The sequence below is a fragment of the Amblyraja radiata genome, chromosome 5, assembly GCF_010909765.2.
Source record: "Amblyraja radiata isolate CabotCenter1 chromosome 5, sAmbRad1.1.pri, whole genome shotgun sequence".
NCBI classification, from domain to species: Eukaryota; Metazoa; Chordata; class Chondrichthyes; order Rajiformes; family Rajidae; genus Amblyraja; species Amblyraja radiata.
In genome coordinates, this window is record NC_045960.1 from 64,253,394 (window position 1) to 64,275,699 (window position 22,306).

General features: G+C 41.1%; 1 protein-coding gene across 1 annotated transcript in view; it reads right to left on the minus strand.

Annotated features, from left to right (window-relative positions):
- gtf3c2 (general transcription factor IIIC subunit 2) overlaps nucleotides 1–22,306 on the minus strand; it is a 99,397-nt gene that overhangs the window by 20,905 nt on the left and 56,186 nt on the right. The window contains exons 10-14 of the mRNA XM_033021404.1: nucleotides 18,950–18,981; nucleotides 18,693–18,822; nucleotides 12,061–12,205; nucleotides 7,609–7,770; nucleotides 1,386–1,473 (exon numbers count right to left, since the gene is read on the minus strand). Coding sequence (XP_032877295.1) covers nucleotides 1,386–1,473; nucleotides 7,609–7,770; nucleotides 12,061–12,205; nucleotides 18,693–18,822; nucleotides 18,950–18,981 — 557 coding nt within the window. The remainder of the gene's footprint in view (nucleotides 1–1,385; nucleotides 1,474–7,608; nucleotides 7,771–12,060; nucleotides 12,206–18,692; nucleotides 18,823–18,949; nucleotides 18,982–22,306) is intronic.

Genomic DNA, 22,306 nt, shown 5'->3' on the forward strand with positions numbered 1-22,306 from the left:
CCAGCAACTGGTGAATCACAGACTTCAAGCGGTAATTGCATGCAACAGATATGTAACAAAATACTTTTTTTTTAAATTACTTTTTTTTAAATTAGAAGTACGGTAAATTACAATACTACACAACACATATATCTTAATACATTTTTTGTACCGCTTCATTTTTTGAGCTTTAAGAAAAAGATAGAAGTAAAGAAAGTAAAGAAAGTGCGCAAGAGTCGTGAAGGTGCAAGAGAGTGTTGAGAAAAGAAAGCCCCTTAGAAAAGAAGTTAGAGAAGGAAGTAAAGAAAGAAAGACCCTAGAAAAGAAGGAAAAATAAAGGAGAAACAATCGCTCTATTATAACATTAAACTCCGCAGAAAGGGGACTACCAACCAAGTCTGTTTTTGTTATTTTGTTGTTTTGTTTTGTTTTTTTACACCCCGTTACCAGATCCTGGTACCTTTTATTTATTTTTATTTTTTTATTAAAAAAAAAAATTACTATTGCACCTATGTAACAAAATACTAAACATGACTATTTTCATTTACATGACATTGCTGTGTCCCAAACATTATGGTGCCCTGAAATGGGGAGACTATGTATAAACACTACTGTAATTTCTACATGGTGAAACCAAAATGTATAAAAATAACCTTTATTAAAACCTGACAATGTGCACTTTAACCACCTGTGATTTTATCTATTACAAATCTCAAATTGTGGAGTCCAGAGACAAATAAGTAAATAAAGGGTCTTTATGGAGGGCACTGTTTTTGGGGACCACAAACAGACCCTACTGCTTGTATATTTATTGAAATAAAAGAAACACGTATGATTTATGAAAAACACTATGTGTAATAAAAGCTGCTCATGCCAACATTTGATAATCAAGGACATTCACTGTTGCCATAATATTAAAATAAAGATTTGTTCCGTTTGAAAAGTGCAAATTATATATCCAAATCTTCTGGGATGTATAAGGATCGGGATATGATATCTCCTGGAGCCCAAAAGGTCCTCTGGGTAAGTTATATCTGAACAACTCCTCTTGTCATCTCAGATGAAGGATAGTAGTAAAATACATAAAAGTAAAGGGATAAGATTTTAAAGTTGTGAGGGCATTTTTGATTGAAAAAGCCTACAAGCATCTCACAGCAATTGGACATAGAAACAGTAGATGGCCGAGTGAAATTGCCATGTTGCATCAGTGACTGTACTTCATAAATTAAGTCTTTCCTACAAAAGTTCTTCAAACTAAAATTACAGTGTAAACCGCTTAAACCACTACAAAAATACTTTCTTACATTGCTAGCCAAATAAATTCTCCCTCTTGGGAGAAGAAAATATATTTCTGTAGCAAAGCAATCAATGAACTTTTCTAAACATCAAAGGAGAAACAAACCTACCCACACAGTTCCTGTTCTTGGAGCAGCAAAATAAGGCTTATATCCAAGAAAACCAGCATCCAAAAAGTGAATTCCACTGAGGCCAAACCTGCAAGAAAACATATGCCATAAATCTAACGTCGACACTTCCTTAACTATATTAAATTATAAGTCACAGGAGCAGAATTAGGCTATTCGGCCCATCGAGTCTGCTCCGCCATTCAATCATGGTTAATCTATCTTTCCCTCTCAACTCCATTCTCCCTTGCGTTCTCCCCGTAATCGTTAACACCCTTAAGGGCCTGTCCCACTTGCGTGCGATTGCATGCATTTGGCGCGACCAAACGGAAGCGGAGTTCACGCGAAGTTCGCGCGTGATGTCATTTGCATCATACTACCAATCAGCTGGGCATGAGGCGGGCTGACAGAATTTGGGCGTCGCACGCCGTTGGGGGTGACATCATCAGTGCAAACATCCTCTTTGACAAACATTCTCTCTGCATCAGAGGTAGACAAAAATGCTGGAGAAACTCAGCGGGTGCGGCAGCATCTATGGAGCCAAGGAAATAGGCAACGTTTCGGGCCAAAACCCTTCTTCAGACTGATGCACGGGGGACGGGAAGAAGAAAGGAAGAGGAGGAGCCAGATGGCTGAGGGAGAGCTGAGAAGGGGAGGAGACAGCAAGGGCTACCGGAAATTGGAGAAGTCAATGTTCAGGCCACCGGGATGCAGACTGCCCAAGCGGAATATGAGGTGCTGCTCCTCCAGTTTCCGGTGGTGCTCACTCTGGCAATGGAGGAGGCCCAGGACAGAAAGGTCGGATTCGGAATGGGAGGGGGAATTGATGTGCTGAGCAACTGGGAGATCAGGTTGGTTAATGCGGACCGAGCGGAGGTGTTCGGCGAAACGATCGCCAAGCCTACGCTTGGTCTCACCGATGTAGATCAGCTGACATCTAGAGCAGTGGATGCAGTAGATGAGGTTGGAGGAGATGCAGGTAAACCTCTGTCGCACCTGGAACGACTGCTTGGGTCCTTGAATGGAGTCGCGGGGGGAGGTAAAGCGACACATGCAGCATCTCTTGCGGTTGCAAGGGAAAGTGCCCGGGGAGGGGGTGGTACGGGTGGGAAGGGAAGAATTGACCAGGGGGATATAATAAATTGGCCCACAATTATCAAGATTCGAGCATTCAGTTTAACTTCATCTATCTTCTACCTGGGTCTGACCAGAATTTCTATTTCCGTAACAAGATAATACAACACTAAGGAATCTCACTGCTTTCTTTTTGTTCACAAAGTAACTAAATAAGTAACTAATATAAATGACTACTTGATTTTATTGCTAGGTCTGAAACAGTACAACAGCAGTGAAAAGATCCAACAGCGTGACCATCATTAGATTAACAAAATCATTTATACTTACAAACAGGGCAGTTAATTTGGTGTGATAAATCTTCCAAATTTCTGCATTCACTAAATGCAGTATAATTTGTTGTATGGCTTTGAAAATGGAAATCAAGGCCAGAAATCAGATCATCTACTCATCACACCATTGTAGGTTCTGTAAATCTGCTCTACCGAATACTAGCTCACACATGCTACACGCCATTCGGATATATAATCCAGACCGGGTTTTACCATACAGTCACCATGTATTACTAATAATTCCAGACACTAGCGGTTAGTCGCGTTGTAGTCATAGTGGTGACAACTTGTAGTGTAGCTTTATTATATGCTAATGAACTTGTTGGATTGCCACTTGGAGTATTTGTTAATAGCTCTACACGGTGTCAGAGTTTTCGGACCCATTCTGTTCCTACTTTATTGTTTTTTTTTCATTTTCATTCCCCAGTATATTTTTTCCCCTTCCCACTTTATTATGGCTCAATGGTTTAAGAAGCTCAACCCCCTCGTTTTCGATGCCGACCTCAGTGAGCGGCGGTGGATTTTTGAAAAGGATTTCAATGTCTACATTCGAGCTGCCCAATGCGGAGCGCCTCCAGACCGGATAGCTGCGGTACTTCTCAACGTCGCGGGGTCTGAAGCTATTCAACGAGCTGAGCTGTTCCACTATGCACCGGCTGTGATGGGTGACAACAATGAGGAGATCACCCCTCAAGAGTCTATAAACGACCCAGTCTGTTTAATGAACAAGTTCAGACACCTGTGTGAACTTTGCACCAACATAGTTATGGAACACAACAAATTCTATCAAGGAAACCAGCTCCCTGGCAAGCCTGTCGAGGCTTACATCAGTACAATAAAACACATTGCAAACCGGTGTCGTTTTGGAGACCTGTGCGACAAGCTTGTCCGTGATAGACTGGTGAGTGGCATCTTGAATCATGAAGTGAAAAGTGAACTACTACGGGATGCTGATCTAACTCTCATCGGAGCAGAGAATGTCTGCCGCATTGCTGAAGCTACTGACTCTCATACCCGCCTCGCAGGGCCGGGTCTGCACTCATCGTACCATGTGAGTGTTGCCAACCCGTTCTACCATGCCCAACGCCTGCCACACGAGAGACAGCCCAGCGGGGTATTTGTTCAATCTAATAACTGTGGTGGTTCACACTCTGCTATCCACGAGCAATGCCCAGCCTACGGGAAATTTTGCCACTACTGTAAACGAAGAGACCACTTTATTCGGTGCTGTCATGCCCGCAGAAATCGTACAGAACCCCGACAGCAGGTAAATCTGCTCCAGCAAAATGGTTCCCACGGTTTGACCGATCCAACTCAAGCTATGCCGTCTCCTTGTGGGAATTTGACGGAACCTGACATGTCCAGCCTAAACATACATTCTCTAACCGAGATTTCATGTAAACTACGAAATCCCGGTCACATTTCGAATCAATAACACTACCGCTGTGGCAAAGTTCGATACTGGGGCTCACTGTAATGTTATGTCTCTGGTCGAGTTTTCCAGGGTCAGAAACGCAGAAACTGTTGTAAACACAAAAGCCTCGTTAATTCCCTTTGGAGGGGGAGAGGTTCACCCAGTTGGCAGGGCTGACGTGCAGTGCCACCTAGCGACACATGTGCACAAGCTGAACTTTTTCATTGTCCCAGGAAATGTAGCAACCCTACTCGGTATTGATGCCTGTCAGGATCTGGGATTGGTAAGCTTCGTAGAAGAAGTACACCAACTTTCTCCAGCCCAAGATACCACTGAACAGATTCTCTCTCAGTACAAAGAACTCTTCGATAACAATCTTGGCAAACTACCCTTCTTGGCAAAATCCCCTTAGACCACAAATCGTCTGAACTAACCACTTTTGGCACACCTTTTGGCCGCTACAGGTTTCTGCGGATGCCCTTTGGCATCAACTCCGCCAGTGAAGTCTTCCAGCGCACGATGGAACAGCTGTTTGCAGGACACCCCTGTGCCATTATTTTCGATGACATTCTCGTTGCTGGCCACGACATGTCAGCACACTATGCCAATTTAAAGAAAGTACTGGATCGTGCCAAGGTCAACAACCTCAAGCTCAACCCCCTAAAATGCAGATTTTGTGTCAGGAAAGTGAAGTATGTGGGACATGTTTTCACTAGTGATGGACTCAAACCAGATCCTTCCAAGACCATTGCCATCAACTAACTGCCGGTTCCCACAGACGTAACCAGCTTACAAAGGTTCCTAGGCATGATGAATTACCCTGATAAGTTCATTCCGAACTTCAGCGAGCTGTCAGCACTACTGCGGCAGCTAACGCACAAGGACGCATCCTGGTCCTGGTACACACAACACAAGAGAGCATTCGATACCCTATACAGCAGTTGTCCTGTGCCCCGACTTTGGTTTACTTTGATGTAAAATTGCCTGCAACGTTAACCTGTGATGCCTCCCAGTACGGATTGGGTGCTGCCTGTCTTCAGAGCACCAGTGTAGGTGACAACAGACCCGTGGCATATGCCTCGCGCACGATGTCTGAAACTGAGCAACGCTATGCTCAAACCGAAAAGGAACTACATTATTTTACCTGTGTCTTACCTTCCCACAGAATGCCTAGACGCCTTGGTTGCCCAGACAGCAGCCGACGACACCCTAGTCCCTGTCCTAGATCATCCGGCATGGCTGGCCGGATAAACAGCATGTGGTACCTGCTGTCGTTTGCCTGTACTTCCCGGTCCGTGATGAGCTTGTGCTCCAGGATGGTGTGATTATCAAGGGACACAAGGCGGTCATTCCAACTGCATTACAAGACAAATATTTAAACTCTGACCACAGGGGACATCCTGGCATCGAGGCAATCATCCTTCGAGCCAAGAGCATTTTTTTAATGGCCCGGAATGGCAGAGTTTATATGGGAACAGCCGCTTCTCCCTCACCCAGTCCTTGCCCTACCATGGTCCACGCTGGCAACAAACATTTTTGAATGGCGTGGTAAACAGTACCTGGTTCTGGTCGACTCGTACTCGGGGGCTGGTTTGAGATCGATCTGCTTCCCAGCCCCACTTCAGCAGTGGTGTTTCAAAAACGGGCGCGACACTTTTCAAGTTACGGGGCGCCCGCAAAACTCCTGTCTGACAACGGACGCCAGTTCACCAGCCAATGTTTCAAGAATTTTGCCCAACGATGGGACTTTCGTCACATTACCAGATGTCCCGAATTTCCTCAATCGAACGGGCTGGCCAAGCGGGCAGTCTGGAGTGCCAAACAGGTTATGGAAAGATCTCATTTGGCACAATCTGACGTTTACCCGGACTTACTCAACTTAAGACACATTGCCCGTGACCCACTGCTAGGGTCTCCTGCCCAACGCTTCATGTCAAGGCAGGCCCCTTACCACGCTGCCCGTACCCAATCAACTACTACAACCACAGGTTCTCAAGCCATCGGTAATTCGAGCACAACTCAGCATAAGCGCGAGATCCAGAAACACTCGAACGACAAAACAAGCAGGCCACTCGAGCTGCTGGCAAGTGGTCAAGTTGTACGACTTCAAACTGACAAGGGTCATGGACGCCTTGGTTTAATCCGCAGCGCTGCATCAGAACCATGTTCGTACAAGGTCGATTCAAATGGAGGGACTTACCGGAGAAACCGTCAACACCTTCTACCAGTGAAGGAACCGCAACCCATGATCCCCTTTCCAGATGTTCCCGGACCGTGTCACTGCACGACCAATATTCTCTCCTCCCCGGGCCAGCGGCCATTTGCGGAGTCTGCGCCCGGCATGTATCCTGCCTTCTCGTCACCACGGTCGGTGTCCAGTCTCACCTCACCTGTCTCTCGGATCTCCGGTGCTCCAACAGCCCCCGGTCTCACAGTTCTCGCCGGTAAAGGATGGAGATGTGAGCTTGTAACGTATGCGTGAGGGTAGCGATTCCAGACACCAGCGGTTAGTCGGGATGTTGTCACAGTGGTGACAACTTGTAGTGTAACTTTATTATATGCTAATAAACTTGCTGGAATGCTACTTGGAGTATTTGTTAATACCTCTACAGGTTCTGCAACTTTTCAGTGCATCTACTATGAGCATAACCTCCGATTAGTGAAATGATGATTAAGGACCTTGTACACTAGCACTTTTATACAGATTATAGAAGACCAGCAATTGTTCACAAATTCTTATATTCACACTGTTAAATCCAGATGTTCCATCTAAATGGCAGAATTACAGACTTTATTTTTATGTCAACATGAGTAAATTTGGATGAAAGCCATAATACTCTTACATCAATGCACATTATTTTAAACATGGCAATGCCAAAATGTGAAGACTATATTCCTTTTATTTATATATTAGAGCCTCAATTAGGAAGAATAGTATTGTGAAGGCATAAAAAGATATATTGGAATGCAGATCAATTTTAAGTCACAAAGAGACAATTACTACTGGTCCCCGTTACCCAGACGTTCTTGTGTGCAATTTTGGATTTGTTAAGATTAAAAAGTGGAATTGCATTAATATCAAATTATAATATTACATGATTACAAATTATGATCTGCATTTCTTCAGCAAGTCATGTGGTCATTCTGCACCAAAAATGGGTGTATTAAGATAGCGAAAAAACAAATAAAACTACAAATGCTGAAGGAACTTTGACCTGAAATATTAATTCTATTTTGCTTGCGACAGTTGCTACCTGACTGAGTATTTCTGTCATTTTATGAGTTTACACTGAGGAAGCCAACCTCACTCTAAAATTTAAAACTATAATTAACTAGCAATATATACGAGGACATTAATATACACTTTAATTACATGAAACAATTTGTCACCCAAGTTAAAACTTACGCTGCATAACAATTTTCTTGTGCCACCATAACTCCACACCAGGGCAACAACCAAGCTACTTCAGTGTTTAAGTTTCGCTTGATATCATTGACAGGTTGGTATGTTCTCCTGAGATCCCAAAACTTGATCTTCCTGTCAGGGCTAGCTGTCACTAGAAAATTGCTATTAGTAGACAATTTGAGAGAAAGCAAATGAAAATTAAACAGCATTAATAAAAACTTAAAATGCAATTTATGTTACACATTGGTGATAGTTAAATGGCACTTCTGATCACTCTTATTATAAAATAAAAAATACCAGACTGTTCAATTTGTCTTCCCCTTATTTTCATACAAGATTAACTTTCAAATATACTGGTAATTCACTATGAATTAACAAGATTATCACTTCTGTACTAACATATATACACGAGTATTCATCTTTTCACATATAATGCCAAATTTGCTGTCATAAATTGCTAGTTTATTTCTCTTATAACTGATTGCATTCAATTCTATTTTGATACAGAAGAAAAACATACCTTTAGATTCCACTTTATAATGTAATTTTTAAACATTCCTCTTAAATAACCCCTTTTCAGTTACGACAGAATAATTTATAAAGATTCAGTAATATCACATACATTCTTTTTGCTTAGATTGCTGTTTTTATCTACTATATTATAAAATACCACTGCAATGTAGTCTTGGAAAAAGTTCTTAAAAATTTTAATGATCTGCATTATAAAAACAGAAACGGCAGATTTTATTGATCACAATATAGAGTCTGAGCTCCACATTGACACATTTAGATCATTTAAGGCTCTTTATCACTATGTAATTCTGGTGACAAACACCATACTCAATTCTGCTGTAAATTTTGAAATTAAATTATTAAACCTTTGGTTTATCTGATTTTTTTTTTTTTTTAATGCATTTTTGGATAAATGCCAGTGCTGAGAAAATAGGAGAGGTACCAATTCCTTGGAGCACAAGCGTGGATATAAATACTCAACTGCTGTAAATGTAACCAGCAGCTCTATCACTTCCATGTCAAGTTTGATTGCCAGTTTTCCACCCCAGGCTTATTAATTAATGAAAAGTTTCTGCATATTCTCAGTGACATAATTTCCATTCTCTGGCTTGAACAGTGTTTCTTAATCATTGCTGCAGGCAAGGTGTGTTCCAAGTAGGAACTATTTGAAAGTAGTAATGAAAATACCTGGCCTTTTTTAGGGTTTAACTATCGACACGTAAAGTAATAATGTCTGCTGATTAACAAATTTGCACAAATACATACGGAAATGTATTGTTTATTTAACCTGACCGTTATAATTTAACATCATGTTGCATTTTTCTTGACTAAATTGGGTAATTCACAATTATTCTAATAGATAAGAAGAAAGATAAAATGCGATGGAACTTTATTTATCCCAGGAGGGAAATTGATCTGCCAACAGTGATAAAACACAAGATAGATGAAACATGAAATTAAAGTGGTGAATGGAAAGGATTGGGTATGTGTAAAATTTTTTGGGGGGGGGGGGGGGGGTGAGGGAAGTCTACTGCACAACAGAATGGGGAGGAGTTGTACAGTTTGATAGCCACAGGGAAAAAGGATCTCCTGTAGCATTCTGTACTGCATCTTGGTGGAATCAGTCTGTTGCTGAAGGAATTCCTCAGGTTGACCAGTGTGTCATGGAGAGGGTGAGCTGTATTGTCCAAGATGCTCCCGCAGTTTGAGGAGCATCCTCCCCTCCAAGATCACCATCCATGAATCAAACTCTGCCCCCAGGATGGAGCCAGCCTTCCTGATGAGCTTATTATTTTCGATTGATTATTTTTGAGAGAACACTGATTGACCATGGAAACCGTGAATGCTTCAATATTGAATGACATTCGGGGTTTGCTATGGAAACTGCAATTTATTGTGAGCACAAGGCAAATCGGGCAAAAGAGCATGTAATAATAAATACTCCATAAGTTGAAGGCTTCAATAAATTACATCTTTTGAAACTGATTATTTATAGCTAGTTGAGAATCAGCTGGCCCCACATATCTATGAGGAGAAAGCTGTTTCTGTTGTGAAAATAAAATATTCAAAACAGAGTTTTCTACTTCAAATACAGACTACTTAACTGTGTATTTAATATTAGCGAAGGTGGTTTTGCCTGAATTTTGAGCTGGAGTTTCCAGTTGCTAACCACTTCCCCTTCCCATACCAACCTGTCTGTCCCCAACCTACTCCACTGCTGGAATAAAGTCACACGGAAACTATAACCTGGAAGAACAGCACCTCATATTCTGCCTGGATAACCTACAACCTAATAGCATGAAAGTTAAACTCTCAAATTTAAGGTAAACCCCAGCCCCCCTTGTTTTTTCAGCTCTCCTCTTTTCCCCATGAGTACCCGTTTTTCCCACTCCTATGTCCATCAGCTGGTTCTTATCTCCTCCTCCATCTGCTCACCACCCACCCTTTCCTACTCCAGTCCCCCATTTTTTTTACGCACTCCTCCTCGCCCATTCCCTTCTATCTCTGATTCTATATTATAGCTCTGATCCCTCCCTCTGGTTTTACATTTCACTCCCCACCTTGCTATATTAGATTCCATTATTTGCACCCTCTGTTTTCACCTCCAGCCTTGGTTTCTATCTCCGCCCCCCCCTCTCAAATGTGACACATCCGCCTATCCATTTCTCCACCTGGATCCAACTATAACTTGCCAGCTCTTGCCCCACTCATTCTCCTCACCCCTCTTTACCAGCTATCTCCCATCTGCTCTACAAATCTGAAGAAGGGTCCCAACCCAAAACATAGTCTGTCCATTTCCCTCCACAGATGCTGCCTGATCTGCTGTTTTTTAAAAGTCTCTTTAATGTCTTTTACATAAACAAGTAGCATTTTTGGAGCACCATTAATTTGTCATTATGGTATAGCAGGTCAGCTGATAAAAGACTTGACATAGGCATAGTTTTTAAAGATATTTCAAAGAAGAAAATGAAACAATATCTAGGGAGGGAATGTTGATAGAATAACTCAGTGGGTCAGGCAGCATCCCTGGAGAAAATAGGTGATGTTTCGTGTCGAGACTCTTCTTCAGACGAATGTGTACTTCTAGAATCTAAATATGATCATGGTTGATCTATCTAGCCTCAACTCCTCTTCTGGAAGATGTTGGCATTATTGAGAGCACTGGGAAAAACGGCTATTCTAAAATAGATGTAGTTAAAATTTATGGTTTCAGCATGAGAGGAAAGATAGGGGTCTAAATGGTCCATGTTACACAGTTGGGAAAACAATTAATAACATTGGGACTGAAAAGGTTCGTGAGTATGCTGGTGTCACACATTACCCTGTTTAGTATGCGCAGTTCATCTGAGAGACAGATAGGTACATGTTCAAGAGAACAAAAAATGGATACTTTCATGATACTGAGCTGAAACAATCTTTGGCCCACTAATTATTTTATATTAAATCTGGCTTCGGTTACCATAACAACAAATTTAGAACTGAAGTTGGCAGGAGAAAGGTAGAACAGAGTTCTATCAATGCAACTGTGAAAGCTAAATCTAGCAGCATGGTACACAGCATCAAAGGAAAGCAGAAAATACTGAAGGGGAAGGAGAATAGTGTTCTTAATGATGGGAAATAAAGTATCTTGCTGCAGTCTCTAAAATTTAGAGTCTAAATCGTCTTACTCGTGGCTGGGCAATTATACAAGACACTGGTTGGTTTGTGTAGCTGTGGATGTATAGTTTATTGACATCAAGTAAATTAAACCAGTTCCATTTTTTTCTTCAAGTTTAGTATTAAATTGAGCCCCAATTCAGAGCCCCAAAGCAGATGGTTTTCAATCTGTAAAAGTAAGACAGTGTAAACTGCAGCTGTGTTGGTGAGAAATGTACATAATGAATGATGAGGAAAAAGGATTCAATCTGCTATTTGTTTTTGGTGAAGACTTTGCAGGATTTGGCTCGGTGTATGACAGATTCTACAAATGCTAATTATTCATGCCTCACAGCATAAGGCGAGAAAATGTGACAAAATTATTTAACTCTCTAAATATTGCTTCTTTTCACAGACCACCTGGAAATTGCATATTGCTATCAAAACATTGCCAATAATCGTGGTGAGTACTTCCAGCATTTTCTAGTTTTGTTTCAGGCATCCAGCATCTGCAATATTATATTTTGTCAATTAATTTGATTGATTGGCTTATGCAACTCATTTAAAAAACTTATACTTGAATAACACAAAAACTGAACTTTGTTTTCAGTTTTTATCATGTCTGCCAGTTGTGTGAAAAATTGAATTTCTACTAAGTTTCTGAATCTGCCACATGTTTTCCTCACATGTAGAGTTAAGCTCTTTCTCCTCTGGCCCTATAATATGTCTTCAATCCTCGTTATTCTCAAATGTATTTCAAGAGTAAAGATACTTTCCCACATTTTTCTCGGTTTAATTTCCTACCTGTTCGCTTTACTCCAAGCAATGGCTTTGACAGCATGGTCATGTGCCAGAAAGGAATGGAAAGGATAGATTTTCAAACTTCCATCGCCTTGCTGAACTCGCAACAGTAATGATTTTGTATTCAAATTCCAGAGAGCAACCGTACCTAATTTGAGAAAATGATTATTAAAAGAAAAAAAAAGTTTCTTTAAATTCACTACAGTTGAACTTCATTGCATAATCATCACTTTTGGTGCATTCTTCCTATAATCCACATAGCTACAATGTTGTCAAGCACCACTAAAGAATTGACTGGAATCACATTACCACATGAAGGGTTTGAGATGACAAAGACGTGATATCTTGGCTATGCAGCAACAAATTAAATTATTTCAGGCTCACTTCGCTGTGTAACAGTTGGTAAACCTGAACATAATTTTATGGTGGTTGTATACAAGTAGGAGTGGAATTTATGAAATTAGCATCCTTTCATGTATCAATAGAGGTTATGATAAGAAAGAAGAATCAAATATGGAAATTAAAAAAAATAAAAACTGCCCTCCTGTGACAAGCTGCTACAAGGTGCAGTGCTACTTAAGAATTTTATTTGAACATGAAGTTATTAATTACATTTTTCCTCTGGCTTAGCTTGCAATCAAGATCTCTGCAATTTTAAATTCTCCTTTTATATTAATATGCAATATACCTAACATTTAGTAAAATTGACTTCACCAAGGCGTTCGACCTCGTCAACAGAGATAGCCTATTTAAGGCTCTGCCAAAGATCGGCTGCCCACCAAAACTGCAGAGCATGATAAAATCCTTCCAAATCAACACGAAGGGGACAGTGCAGTTCAATGGCAGCTTCTCGGAGCCCTTCGACATCTGCAGTGGTGTCAAACAAGGCTGTGTCCTCGCTCCCACTTTTCTTCGCTCTGCTCCTGAAACATGCCTTCGGCACTGCAACAGAGGGGATCTACCTGCGTACTAGATCAGATGGCAGACTGTTCAAGCTCACCCACCTCAGAGCAAAGACAAAAGTACATGAAGCTCTCATCAGACATGTTGTTTGCCGATGAAGCAGCAGTTGTGTCCCACACCCAGCAAGAACTATAGTGATTGATGGACCGTTTCTATCGGGCTTGCAAGGATTTCGGGCTGACCATCAGCCTTCTTCTTCTTGCGTATGGCGTGCACAGCCTAAAGTTGTAGGACAGCTTGTTCTATTTGATCTTATTTGATTGTGCACGCCGGGTTGATTGCATTCGTCGAAACAGGGCGGACCACGTGAAGGTTGCAATCTTCCACCCCACCATCAGCCTGAAGAAGATGAACGTCCTGGGGCAGGGTACAGAGGCACTGCCTGTCATCACCATCGACGACTGATGCCGTCCATCAGTTCACGTACATCGGCTCCTCCATCAACGACAACCTCTCCTTGGACACAGAGATTGATAAGAGGATCGGGAAGGCAGCTACAACTCTTGCTCGCCTCACAACTCGAGCGTGGACCAACCTAAAGCTGACGGTGAAGACAAAGATAGCAGTCTGCAATGCCTGTGTCAACAGCCGCTGCTGTACGGCAGTGAGACATGGACTACATATGCCAGACAGGAGAGAAGTCTCAACACCTTCCACCTTCGAAGCATCTGCCATATTCTGGTCATATCCTGGCAAGACAGAGTGTCCAACGCCGAGATCCTGTCTCATGCTGGCCTTCCCAGTATGTACTCACTACTCAGGCAGTGCAGACTGCTAGCATTGCGTTTGCTTTCTTTATTAGCGATTCGACTTGCAGATTAACTTTTTGTGAATCTTGCACCAGCACTCCCAAGTCCCTTTGCACCTCTGATTTCAGGATTCTCTCCCCATTTAGAAAATAGCCTCCGCTTTTATTCCTACTACCAAAATTCATAACCCTACATGTTGCTACACTATATTCCATCTGCCACTCTCCCAACCTGTCCAAGTCCATCTGCAGAGTCCCAGCTTTCTCTACACTACCTATCCCTCCACCTATTTTCGTATCATCCGCAAACTTGGCCACAAAGTCTACAATCCCCTCATCCCAATCATTAATATACAACATGACCCCTACAGAATTCCGCTAGTCACTGTCAGCCAACATTTATTGCCACTCTTTGCCTTCTGCCATCCAATCAACCTGCTATCCATGCTAGTATCTGCCCTTTGATACCATGGGCTCTCATCTTCCTTAGCAGCCTCACATGTGGCACCTTATCAAAGGCTTTCTGGAAATCTAGGCAAACAACATCCACTGACTCTCCTTTGGCTGCCCTGCTATTTATTTCAAAGAATTCTAGCAGATTCGTCAGGCAAGATCTCCCCTTCACAAACCCGTGCTGACTTCGGCCTATTTTATCTTGTACTTCTAAGTACTTCTAAGTCTAAGATGATATCAAAATAATGCATTTTATAAATATTTTTGCACATAGCATTCATTATCTTATCATGAACTATCTCCCTTGAATAGGGAGCGAACAGATAATCATTGAAAAGTGCAAGCTTAAAACCAATAATAGGGTTTTTCCAAACCAGTTTTGAACCAACTGATTGAATCAAATTAAAGCAACTCTCAGGCACATTCCCTGAATCTTTCCTGCAGGTTTCTCACCCGTTTTTAAATAAATAGTTCTTTAAGGGTTATTATGATTTTTGCATCCACAAATTACAATTCCAGATCTCCAAAATCCCTCCTATAAAAAGAAAGACCTTCTAATTTCCCTTTATTCATTGGATGACAATAGGAAATTTAAGTTGATTTAGCAGAGGATGTGATTTAGCCAAGTACAAATGGATATAATATTTGACAGGAGGTCAGGTGAAATAGAGAAAACAATAGCAAAGTTGAATGTGCTTTTATTAGGTAGTTTTACTCTCCCCTGAAGGACGACTGACATATGGATCAAGATTCTGTAGACAATATCTGGACTTTTTATGCAGGCCCTCATGCACTGCATTCTTAACAATATGACTTCAGAAGGAAAGCAAGATAAATTAGTTTCAGAAATCGCAGACACTCCTGGGGTTTCCCTGATTACCTTCAGAATAAGACTGGGGAATTTATGATAAAGTCACACAATTTAGTCACTCAATAAGAGGCTGTCAGCCTCTCATTTTGGCCTGTGGATGGGATTGGAGAACAGTAGAGAGTAAGATAATGCTAACAAAAATAAGGAAAAGAAGCAACACTTATAAATGAATAATGTTATCTTTGTTATCAAAGAGGTATCTTTTCAGTACTCTGCCCACAAACACAGAATTAACAGAAATGTCCTGTCTCTAATTAATAATAAAGAAATTGAGGTATTTCTATAAAGTGATCTAACATGTCTTGTAGAACTTTCCACATCAATAATCAGCAAACTATCAACTTTCCTGTGCTCTAGCTTCATAATAAAAACAGGTTTAATAGCTTCTGTTAATAGGCATTCACAGTGCTGCTACTGCAGAATTGACCTCTTTGAACCTCAGGCCATTGTTGTCTGATGTGATAGAGTGGATATGAAGCAAGTAAATTAGTAAAAAGATTACGACTTTCCGAGGTTCAAAGTGGTCAATTCTGCGGACTTACGGCAACAAAAAACATTTAACAAAACTGTTAAACCTATCATTATTATGGTAGTGTAGACTATTGAGAAACTAGTTTATGTCAGCGAAGATATACACGACAATTGTTGATGATGGTCAACAGCTGCTTTGGGTCCAAGGCATTTACCGCTGCTGATGGGCCTCTACATTTGTTAGCATGGTGTGCAGTAGTGTAATTGTGGAGAATGTAAAATACATTATTATGCTTGGAAGCAAGACAGGGCAATGTGGGGGATCTGGCCTATGAGACTGTCAAAATTCCCAGGCTGCTTTCTAAATGACCACTGTATGGGGAACATTGTTATTCCTTGCACATCTGATGCAGAAATTGCATTCTAGCATGCAAAATCAGAGCTGGAAGTATCTGGGAAAATTCCAAATCGTACAATTTGATATGGATATTGATGCAATTGCATTCTGCTCAGGAAATAACTGATTTTTACCTGTGTTGTATCAAAAATATAAAGCAACGTCATGCAAACAAATTTCATGTTCATTGCTTATATATTTTTAAGAAATCAGGTAATTGGTTTTGCTGGCATCTAATAGTTGCTTGGATAATTTTTTAAAAATTGATTGTGTGTAATCACCTCCAACAGTTTACCAAATGTGTCAACAACCCTACGATAGAATTACAGCCGGTTGTTTAAAAAAAATATGGATATGAAGAGCTGGATAAAGCAAATTAAAAGCAGCTTTTATAGTAGTTGCGCATAAATGAAAACCAGGGGAGTGGGCACATCATGAATGCAAAAAGACTGAGAGGAGACCTGAAAAAACTGAGGGGAGACCTGAAAAAAAAATGGGTTGATGGTATAAAAATGTTCACCATAGTAGAATAATCTACAATAAAGGTATAGATTTAGGGAGAGAGACAACTGGTTTACAAGTGAAGAGGAAAAATAATTTCACCTAAAGTCTGGAACACACTGCCAGAAGCAGATCCTTTCACACCATTTAAGAAATATCAATAAGAACACGAATCACCAAGGCACAGAGGATATGGACCGTATTAGTAAATGGGATTAGTATAGATGGATCCTGGGTGGTCAACATGGCCATGGTGCTGTATGACTCCATCTGACTTAATTTTGCCATTTATTTAATGATCTACACGCAATTAGGGATTTTTATTTACAGCTTCAAATAAATCCCTTTTGGACTGACAGATCAATGATAATTCATTAAAAAAAAAACATATAACCTCTAAACGTCCATTGTTTCACACTTTAAATTTTGTTTCTACTTAGGTTAATGGTAATGAAAGCATTGTTTTTCTTGCAGCAGTCACCTTACATGAAGATATTTGTGTGAATTTAACAGCCGAATATGACATATAAATAGCTTCAGTTTAGTACTGATGGAGAACAACTTAGATTATTGCTGTTTATTTCAGATTTGAAACTTTTTCAAGTGTTAAGTGGGAAGTATCTAGAATGTAGAGTATGTTTAAGAAAGAACTGCAGATGCTGAAAAAAATCGAAGGTAGACAAAATTTCCTTCAAATCCAAGGCGCAGCTATGGGCACGCGCATGGGTCCCAGCTATGCCTGCCTCTTTGTAGGGTACGTCGAACAATCATTGTTCGAGGCGTACCGTGGCCCTATCCCCGAACTCTACCTCCGCTACATTGATGACTGCATTGGTGCCACCTCCTGCACCCATGCAGCACTCACTCACTTCATCCATTTCACCACTAACTTCCATCCGGCACTCAAATTCACCTGGACCATTTCCGACATCTCCCTACCGTTTCTATATCTCACCATCTCCATCGCAGGTAACAGACTACTGACCAACATCTGCTATAAACCCACTGATCCCATGGCTATCTGGACTACACTTCTTCCCACTCTGCTTCCTGTAAGGACTCTATCGCCTACTCCCAATTCCTCCGTCTATGTCGCATCTGCACCCAGGATGAGGTGTCCCAAACCAGGCCATCGGAGATGTCCTCATTCTTTAGGGAACGGGGGTTCCGCTCTTCAACTATAGATGAGGCTCTCACCAGGGTCTCCTCTATATCCCGTAACTCTGCTCTCACTCTTAACAAGAACAGAGTAGCCCTTATCCTCACCTTCCACCCTACCAGCCGTCACATGCAACAGATAATCCTCCGATATTTATGCCACCTCCAACGGGATCCCACCACTGGCCACATCTTCCCATCTCCTCTCCTTTCGGCTTTCCGCAGAGACAACTCCCTCCATAACTCCTTGGTCAATTCGTCCCTTCCCACCCAAGCCACCCCCTCCCCTGGTACTTTCCCTTGCAAACGCAGGAAATGTTACACTTGTTGCTTTACCTCCCCCCCCTCGACTCCATCCAAGGACCCAAGCGAGGCAGAGGTTCACCTGCACCTCCTCCATCCTCATCTATTGCATCCGCTGCTCTAGGTGTCAGCTGCTCTACAACGATGAGACTAAGCGCAGGCTTAGCGATCGTTTCGCCCAACACCTCTGCACAGTTCGCATTAACCAACCAGATCTCCCGGCGGCTCAGCACTTCAACTCCCCATCCCATTCCGAATCCGACCTTTCTGTCCTGGCCTCCTCCATGGCCAGAGTGAGTCCCACCGCAAATTGGAGGAGCAGCACCTCATATTTTGCTTGGGTAGTTTACACCCCAGTGGTATGAACATTGACCTCCAATTTCAGGTAGTCCTTGCTTTCTCCCACCTTCCCCTCCCCTTCCAAACACTCTCACAGCCTATTGTCTCTGCCCCTTCCTTTCTTCTTCCCACCCTAGCCCCCCACCCCCACATCAGTCTGAAGAAGGGTCTCGACCTGAAAGGTCACCTATTCCTTTGCTCCATAGATGCTGCCTCACCCCCCGAGTTTCTCCAGCATTTTTGTCTACCTAGGATGTATAGTATTTTTTTGTGTACAGTTCGGACTAACAAGGGCCAGAAAAGGAAACTGGCAAATGTTTTAAACAATGCATCTGCTTGACATAGAAAAACAGTGGAGCTGGTTGGCACTCCACGTCAGAACTAATTGCTAGGCAAGGGTTATCAAGATCCACAGTTAGACTGCGACATACCGTCATAAAAACCCGCTGCCAAACATTGATGTTCCTCAGAGGGCATCCAGTCAAGGCAGAAACACTGTCCACACTGTGAGGACCCACTATATTGAACAGATCCAATCTCTAGAATTACAGTGCATTGAACCTACAAAAAAAGTCATTTCATAAATTGTTCCATTTTAAAGTAAGGAATCATACAAAATTAGTGAAGAATTTGTTATTTAAAATTGTTGTAAATTCTGCTTTATGTAGATTTAAGTAAATAAACTTGCCTTGCAGATGATTGGTCCTTGCATAGATGAAGCTGTAACCATAAAAAAACAAGACGACAATAAAGAATGTTGGACAAACTAACAAATGACATAAATAACTTTCTGTGGATTTTTCATCCTGACAGATGTAAACATTTAAAACATCTGGTCATTCTTCATAAATTCAAACATAAAAATCAAATATTTAATTGGTATAATTTGCACGTCTGGGGCTGATTTAGTTTTAATAGTTCTAACATCGTCATAACTATTTTGGACATATATTTCACCAACTTTTCTCCATTTTTTCTTGTAAAATATTACATTTAAGCCAATAATTAAATATTTCTTGGTATCATGACATTTTAAAATGAATCTTTGAAATTATAGTTCAAGTTGGGTTTATATCTATAACACAAGGTTTAAAATTTCAACATTTGAAATGTCAAGCTGATTTTGTTTGGCTGGCAACAAAATCAATGACATTTCAAGCTGATTTTGTTGCCTAAATAAACAAACTTAAATTTACGTATTAACTATTAGTTGCTTCTAAAAATTAGGGGGTTGCAAGTGTTACCCAATTATTTAAAAAAAAAAGAGAGAACACAGAAATATAGTTTGGTTGGACCATCATCAGTAGTTGGGCAAATGTTACATAGGATGTCACAACAGAACATTCATAAAATATCAACGTGTTTAGCCAACAAACATTTTTGAAAGGGTAATGGCATTTGATAAACCTACTGAGTGTTTTTTTTTGAGGATATAGAATAGATGAGGGAGAAATAGTGGATGTAGATTTCAAAAGGCCTTTGATAAAATTTTACATTGATACTGATATGCAAAATTAAACAATGTGGGATCAGATTTTTATAATGGCATGGATTCAATGTTGGTTGCCAGAGAGAGAATAGAATAGGAATAACTGTAGAGATAGTTGCCAGTGGGTATCGGGATATCACAGGCCCCAGGTAACTTCAGGGCATTGATGCAGCACTGAAGCAGGCTTTAACGGATTTAAAATATATGTGACAAGCATTTGGGCACCTGACATCAAATGAAGCTCTGCACACCAATTGATATTATTCACACTATGAATGTCCAGCATTTTTGTTCAGGCAACAATTTCAATGATTGCCTTGAGCTTTATAATAGTCCTCCATGATTAAATGTTTAGGATGTAATGTTAAAATTGTACAAGGCATTGGTGAGACCAAATCTGGAGTATGGTGTACAATTTTGGTCGCCCAATTATAGGAAGGATGTCAACAAAATAGAGAGAGTACAGAGGAGATTTACTAGAATGTTGCTTGGGTTTCAACAACTAAGTTACAGAGAAAGGTTGAATAAGTTAGGTCTTTATTCTATGGAGCGCAGAAGGTTACGGGGGGACTTGATAGAGGTCTTTAAAATGATGAGAGGGATAGACAGAGTTGATGTGGACAAGCTTTTCTCTTTGAGAATAGGGAAGATTCAAACAAGAGGACATGACTTCAGAATTAAGGGACAGAGTTTAGGGGTAACATGAGGGGGAACTTCTTTACTCAGAGAGTGGTAGCGGTGTGGAATGAGCTTCCAGTGGAAGTGGTGGAGGCAGGTTCGTTGGTATCATTTAAAAATAAATTGAATAGGCATATGGATGAGAAGGGAATGGAGGGTTATGGTATGAGTGCAGGCAGGTGGGACTAAGGGAAAATAATTGTTCGGCACGGACTTGTAGGGCCGAGATGGCCTGTTTCCGTGCTGTAATTGTTATATGATTATATGGTTAAAATGAAGGAAATTGTAACAGAATATATACAGCTGAGTATAATTTTATGGATGATAAATTGTGTTCAATCAATTGACTGATGACTTATTTGACAAAGTAACTAGCATGTTAGATAACAAGGAAGCCAATGGATGTTGTTATACAAAATTTGGTCCGTGAAGTGCCCCATAAAAGATTACCGCATTAGGTAAGCACCTGTGGACTTAAAACGTACAAGATTAAGTCCAGGGGGTCAGATATGGGATTTATGTGTGGGCCCGATATATTGTCAGAGCAGAGGGGCTAGGAGCAAGGCCACGTGTGCCATCCAGAGTCAAGGTCTGGAATAGTACTAGGTGTGCAGTCAAAGCTGGGACAATGGGAGTGTTCAGCACTGGGATCCTAAGCAGGTAAGCAGCTATGATCAGGGTAGAATACGAGGCTAGGTGTAAGGTTGGACTCAGGGTCAGGAATGAGAAAAGGTATGCAACTGGAGTCAGGGTCAGGAGTAGTACCAGGTGTGCAGTGAGACCCAGGTTGGTCAACATGGGCCAAGTGCTTGTCTGATTTTCATACATGAATATACTAAGATACTTCATGTGCTGCACCTGTTGATCAGAGCCTGGCTCTACTGTGGAATGTAATTAGGAATGTAATTTAGCCTAACCTTATTCATAGCTAATCCAATTTAAAGCATAAATGTTGCATTCAAGTGTAAATTAAAAGACTCGCTACAGTATGCACCAGATTGCACAATTTCAAGCTGAAAAATGCAAAAGCTCCGTACCGTACCCCCCCACAACCAACCGTCCCCACCCCCCACGTCACTATGCTCCCTCGGACTTGGTCTCTTACACTTCCTCACTCCCAACTCTCACTCAGTGTTGGCAGCCCTGATTTAAGTTAGGATATTGAATGTTCAAGTCTTACACTTTCTATTTTAGTTTTAAAAAGTACTCTTACATAGAAACATAGAAAATAGGTGCAGGTTTAGGCCATTCGGCCCTTCGAGCCTGCACCGCCATTCAATATGATCATGGCTGATCATCCAACTCAGTATCCTGTACCAGCTTTCTCTCCATACCCCCTGATCTCTTTAGCCACAAGGGCTACATCTAACTCCCTCTTAAATATAGCCAATTAATTGGCCTCAACTACCTTCTGTGGCAGAGAATTCCAGAGATTGCACAGTGCACAGTAATACACTGCGGTCTAACATCCAAGCACACATCTTCACTGGGAACCTGATTAAATGAGGCAATCTTATTGCATATGTAACAATCGATTTATCTAGGCGCTGTACATCCAAGCAGCAAAAGTTAAACATTCCCCAGTGTCAGATTTATACTTAATCAGTTCTCTAAATAAAGCCACAAGCAAGCAAATAAATCTCTGGAGAATTTATGTTGCTCTCAATATCATTTAGAGGCTGGCTTAAATTTGTAATTACAGTTGCACTGCAAACCTAAAGATAAAAACTGTCTGTTAAATTGATGATAGAAGATTCTTAGCATTAATTAACCTTCCAAGACCCTCTTCAGGAGCTCTTATCTTCCAAGCCACAACTCACTCTACAAATAGCGCTGCCACAGACTTTGGTGGTAAATAATGGGGAAAATAAAAATCAA